At 42.0% G+C, this 6,000-nt stretch overlaps 1 protein-coding gene across 4 annotated transcripts in view; it reads left to right on the top strand.

Annotated features, from left to right (window-relative positions):
* Window positions 1-1,972, top strand: part of sh3yl1 (SH3 and SYLF domain containing 1) — a 180,535-nt gene extending 178,563 nt beyond the window's left edge. For 2 of the 4 annotated variants that reach the window (XM_041187643.1, XM_041187642.1), the window contains one exon: window positions 1,072-1,972. In XM_041187643.1, coding sequence (XP_041043577.1) covers window positions 1,072-1,274 — 203 coding nt within the window. In that variant the 3' untranslated portion in view covers window positions 1,275-1,972. The remainder of the gene's footprint in view (window positions 1-1,071) is intronic. The other 2 variants (XR_005942996.1, XM_041187647.1) reach the window with 2 other exon arrangements.
* The last annotated feature ends 4,028 nt before the right edge of the window (window positions 1,973-6,000 follow it).

Below are 6,000 nucleotides of genomic sequence, written 5' to 3' on the forward strand. Positions count from 1 at the left end.
TCCTCCCACCCGCCCGGACAGGCAGCGTTTAGCGCTGCTGCTCGTGTTTCACGCTGGGTGGGCCTTAATTGGTCCACCAGCGTGAAATCACAGTCCAGTCCCAATTGTGGGCAGTGAATGGCTTCCTGCCCGCCCCTGCCGAGCCCACCCTCCAAGGGCAAAATTCTGCCCATAATGTGTTTGTCACTTTCATGGTCATCGGTGTAGTACAACTGGCTTACAGTGTACTATCCAGTTGGTTTCCTGGAACTTGCAATTACATTCATAGTGAAAACAATCTTCACTTAGGGTGAAATCAAGCTGTGTGATATTAGTGTACTGTCAGTTCTACATGATATCTCCCTGTCCGCTATATTAATTAAGACCTTTTATATTTAATAAGAGCGATTCATTCAGCTCTATTTGTATGCTAATATCATCCAGACTAAATTTATCATCTAAACATCTCCCATGAGTCCTCCCTCTAGTGATCCCAGTATATTCTGTGCCTGCAAGATACATGCTTACAATACTTCTCAGTATCAGAATTGAAGCTCAGTGTTTCAACCTGCTTTTATGGTCTTAAAAGGTTGCAGAAAAGCTTCTTTTGCCAAGGTAAAAGCTTCCTTCTTAGTAAAGGGCAACTTTACTTTGATAAAAGCAAAAAACTGCGGATGCTGGAAATCCGAAACAAAAACAAAAATACCTGGAAAAACTCAGCAGGTCTGACAGCATCTGCGGAGAGGAATACAGTTAACATTTCGAGTCCGTATGACTCTTCACCAGAACTTTGATACTTCTATCTTCAGCCAAGTGACTGGCCAATCCTGCATCTTCCCACGACACTATTCCCCCTCAACTCCTCCTTATATTTTCCACCGCACCCACCCCTCACTGCCCCCAACACCCCAGCTGTGACGAAACTGGTGTGGACAAATAAAATTACCTGATCCCAGCAATTCGGGCAGGATCAGGCACACTACTGTGCAGCTGTAGGCCCACTTCATGTGCTGGTGAACTGGGTGGGATTGTGGATTTTCCAACTCCATTTTGTTCATCTAATTATAATTACATTTGTTTCCTGCCTAACAGAAAGTCCATGGGAAATGCCTTCAATTGTGACAGCGATACACTCATTTGAGGGACAAGCACCAGGTGATCTGAGTTTCCAAGCAGGTGATAAAATCACTGTGACATCCCGAACTAATTCCCAATTTGACTGGTGGGAAGGAAAACTCCGAGGAAATGGTGGCATTTTTCCAGCCAACTATACGTCTATTTCTCAAGACTATTGATTGTGAATCACACATGTAATATTGCAAATGTTGCCCTTTGGTTTGTTATGAGGTTTATAATATTTACTAGAATTGTATGAACAAATTTGATCCTTAAATATACACAAAATAGACACCTATGTAATATTTAAAGTTATAACAATATTTTCATATAAGCCAAAAGTTCAGAGCCCAAGGAGGTTCATCATTATCACATAAAAGTCAAAATTAGGTTGCTCACCATTGACACTAATATTACACCAATATCTATTTTCTTGAACATGTGTATACAGTTTTTACAATTAAATTGATACTTTTTGAGCATCATCTGGTACATCTATATAGAACCAAAGGGTACTCAGGAGAAAAGCACACTCCTTTGTGACAGTAAAATTATATTTAAGTTAGAATGAAAGGTTTGTATACAGAGTATATATTAAATCTAATTCTGTAAAGTTTAATCAACAAAATGTGATTTTCAATCATTCAAGAGCAATAAAATAAAAGATTGCCAAAAAATATAGAAATAATTCTGCCAATTTATAACCTGTAACCTACAATTACCGAGGTCTAGTTTGAAAATTCTTACTGTACTTTTTTTCATTTAGAATATAGAATTATGGTGTTGGATTATTGCAAAATGATTTTAAGACAGAAACCTGAATAAGTATATTAACAAGTGGAACTTGGATTGCAATAAAATGGAATGATAAAAATCATAAATGTTTGCAGAAGTAATTAATTATCATCAGAGTAAGCGAGTATGTGTGTGTGCATGTGTGTGATCTCATTTCAAAAATTAAGTGCTGCTTTATCTATCTCCTATTCCTGTACTTATGGCATTCAAGTTTATTTCCCCTCATTTAAAGCATCCCTTTTTGTGCTTTGAAAGTAAAAAAAAATATGAGGGCCTCTTTTGAGCTTGAGGCCTGCATTTCAGATTCTGGCACTTGGATTTGAATTCAGTCCAAACTGACAGGATGAAAACCGTTCACTCTGCTAAGTGAGATTGGTCAGCCTTAATAAATTTCAAGTAATCATGCAACCACAATAATTGCTTTCAAATTCCCCTGTGTTGAATCCCTTGCAAATATTGACACACTTGTAATGACCCCCAGGCCAAATGTCCAAAAGACTGTCAGATACTCAAATAAAAACAGTTGCATCATTTAGGGTTAGGGTTGATGCAAGTGTTATAATATAGAAAATATTATTTTATTAGTCTCCGACAGAAGTAACATACCATTAAGTCAATACAGGAAACCTGATAATCTTGAAATCCAGGGAGCCCTTTGGAAAACCTATCATTTCTTCCACAAACGTTATCCCTGTACATAATTCTGCACTAATTAGAAGTGATAATCTCACTCCAAAAAAATCACAAGAAGGCCTTTGTGAAATTGGAAATCATCACGTTGGTACTGTCTCCATTCTGTCTCATTGTCTATTTTGGACATTTTTGTGTTTTCTGAAGAATCCTGCTTCCGACACCACAGGAAAAATTTTCCCCCCATGGGGGGGGGAATGTGCGGGCACGGGCAGGTGCGCCTCCAATTTGCGCCCTCAGTCGGGGGCGTGCCGCCATTTTACGTGGGGCGGGCCAATTAAGGTCCACCAGCGTGATGTCTGCCAGGAAGCTCTATGCACTCCCTGTGTGGGCGGGGATTCCCTCAGCCGGGAGTGCGCTTTTCGCGCATGTGTGCAAAAGAGCACAGAGATCTCCCTGAGGCTAAGTGCTGCCTCAGGGAGATCAGCTCCGACTTAAAATTTTTAATATACAAGTTTAAACATTTTCCTTGCCATGTCCCCTCATGTGACACTGTCACGAGTTGGGACATGTCCATAAGTTTTATTGAGACCTTTCTTAAAAATTTAAATATCCTCATGAAACCACATCCCGCCTGTGGGTGAGGTTTCATGCTTTTTCCGAAGCCCTCCAGGGCTCCCGGCCTGCCCGCCAACCTTAAGGTTGGAAGGGCAGGTCCATTAACGACCTTGATTAGTTTTTCAATAGGCCGTTGACAGGTCGGCAGGTGCACAGCTGACTTGGCTGTGCCCCTGCCGACCTGAAAATGGAAATGTTGCGGGGTGACGTAGGGAGTTCCACTTGACGTCATCTCACATCATTTTACGTGTTGGCGAGCGGGCCCCACACCTGCTCACTGACCGGAAGATCTTGCCCCATGAAGTATGCATCGTAGCCTAGAGTGTTGTTAGAAACTAGAGATAGTTTAAAGAAGTTGCACTGGTGGGTGTTAGGAATAAGCTATAGCTTTAGGTTTAAGTTTGAGTTTAATTCATATTTCTGTATTTGTGTGTTAAGGGAACCTGAGTTTTAGTTCCACTTTAAACTGATGCATCTGGGGGATTTGACTGTATGCCTGCATCCTAATGAGGTTTCATGACTCTTGAAGTAGAGAAACTATGCTGTTGCCTAGCAACAGAGGGGCCCACAGACAAAGAGAAACAGAAAGCAAAACCTGGAAAAACTCAGCAGGTCCGACAGCATCTGCGGAGAGGAACACAGTTAACGTTTCGAGTCCGTATGACTCTTCAACAGAGTTCTGTTGAAGAGTCATACGAATTCAAAACGATAACTGTGTTCCTCTCCACAGATGCTGTCGACCTGCTGAGTTTTTCCAGGTATTTTTGTTTTTGTTTTGGATTTCCAGCATCCGCAGTTTTTTGCTTTTATCCTAGAAACAGAAAGCAGTTGAGTTCATTGGTGATTATGCTCTAAGATGAAGGAAGCAGTTTAAGTCTCTCTATATATACTAACAGATTGCTGAGGAAGATGAGTCTAAGAATCTTAGATGAGTTGCTTTAAAGTGAAAATAACTAAATGTCGAGTGAGTTCTGGATCTCAAAGGAGATAAGAAATTGTCAGCAGTCTACCGGGAGAGAAGATTGCAGGGAGCAGGTCCTAAAGTCAAAGGACAAGGATGGGTATCTGGAACAAGATCCTGTTCAGTGGAAGTAAAAGCAAGGAGCAGAGGAGAAGATTTCAAATTAAACAGAGAAAACTGCAGGAAGCAGACTTAAAGCAAAATATGCTTACGAGAAGCCAAGGAGACAGCCAAAGGTTTGTAACTCTTTACTATGAGCATGTGAAGCAGTGATGTTCTGTTGGCATGGCTGAGTATCTGAGAGAGCATGGAAGGTGAAGCTTGAACACGTGGCGATCCAGGAGGTGGTCCTTTGTGACAGGCGTCCAAGAGAAAATGCTGTTTGGGAGAAGATTCCAAAGTGAGTTCTTTGAAAGTGGAGATTGGAAACCCTCGTGTGAAAGGTGCAGCTCAGTGAGACCAATTAGCTCATGGTGCGACAAGTGGGGGGAAGCTAATGATCTGCCATCGGGAACACCCTTCCTGCATCTACCCCATCTAGTCCTGTTAGAACTTTATAGGTTTCTATGAGATCCCCCCTCATTCTTCTGAACTCCAGCGAATATAATCCTGACTCAATCTCTCCTCATATGTCAGTCCCGCCATCCCAGGAATCAGTTGGGTAAACCTTCGCTGCACTCCCTCTATAGCAAGAACACTCTTCCTCAGATAAGGAGACCAAAACTGCACACAATATTCCAGGTATGGTCTCACCAAGGCCCTGTACAATTTCAGCAAGACATCCCTATTCCTGTACTTGAATCCTCTCACTATGAAGGCCAACGTACCATTTGCCACCTTTACCGTCTGCTGCACCTGCATGCTTACCTTCAGCAACTGGTTTACAAAGACACAGGCCTCGTTGCACAATCCCACCTCTCAATTGATAGCCATTCAGATAATGATCTGCCTTCCTGTTTTTGCTACCAAAGTGGATAACCTCACATTTATCAACATTATACTGCATCTGCCATGCATTTGCCCACTCACTCAGCTTGTCCAAATCACACTGAAGCATCTCTGCATCCTCCTCACAGCTCACCCTCCCACCCAGCTTTGTGTCATCTGCAAATTTGGAGATATTACATTTAATTCCCTCATCTAAATCATTAATATATATTGTGAATAACTGGAGTCCCAGCACCGATCCCTGCGGTACCCCACTAGTCACTGCCTGCCATTCGGAAAAAGACCCGTTTATTCCTACTCTTTGTTTCCTGTCTGCGAACCAGTTTTCTATCCATTTCAATACAGTACCCCCAATCCCATGCGCTTTAATTTTACATGCCAATCTCTTATGTGGGACTTTGTCGAAAGCCTTCTGAAAGTCCAAATAAACCACATCCACTGGCTCCCCCTCATCAACTCTACTAGTTACATCCTCGAAAAATTCCAGTAGACTTGTCAAGCATGATTTCCCTTTCATAAATTCATGCTGACTCTGTCGGATTCTACCACTGTTTTCCACGTGCCCAGCTATTAAATCTTTTATAATGGACTCTAGAATTTTCCCCACTACCGACGTCAGGCTGACTGGTCTATAATTCCCTGATTTCTCTCTGCCTCCCTTTTTAAATAGTGGGGTTACATTAGCTACCCTCCAATCTGTAGGAACTGTTCCAGAGTCTATAGAATCTCAGAAGATGACCACCAATGCATCCACTATTTCTAGGGCCACTTCCTTAAGTACTCTGGGATGTAGATTATCAGGCCCCGGGGATTTATTGGCTTTCAATCCCTCAATTTCCCCAACACCATTTCCCTACTAATACAGATTTCTTTCAGTTCCTCCCTCTCACTAAACCCTGTGTTCTCCAACATTTCTGGTATGTTATTAGTGTCCACCTTTGTGAAGACAGAAC

Source organism: Carcharodon carcharias, chromosome 5 (assembly GCF_017639515.1).
Source record: "Carcharodon carcharias isolate sCarCar2 chromosome 5, sCarCar2.pri, whole genome shotgun sequence".
In the NCBI taxonomy this organism is placed as follows: Eukaryota; Metazoa; Chordata; class Chondrichthyes; order Lamniformes; family Lamnidae; genus Carcharodon; species Carcharodon carcharias.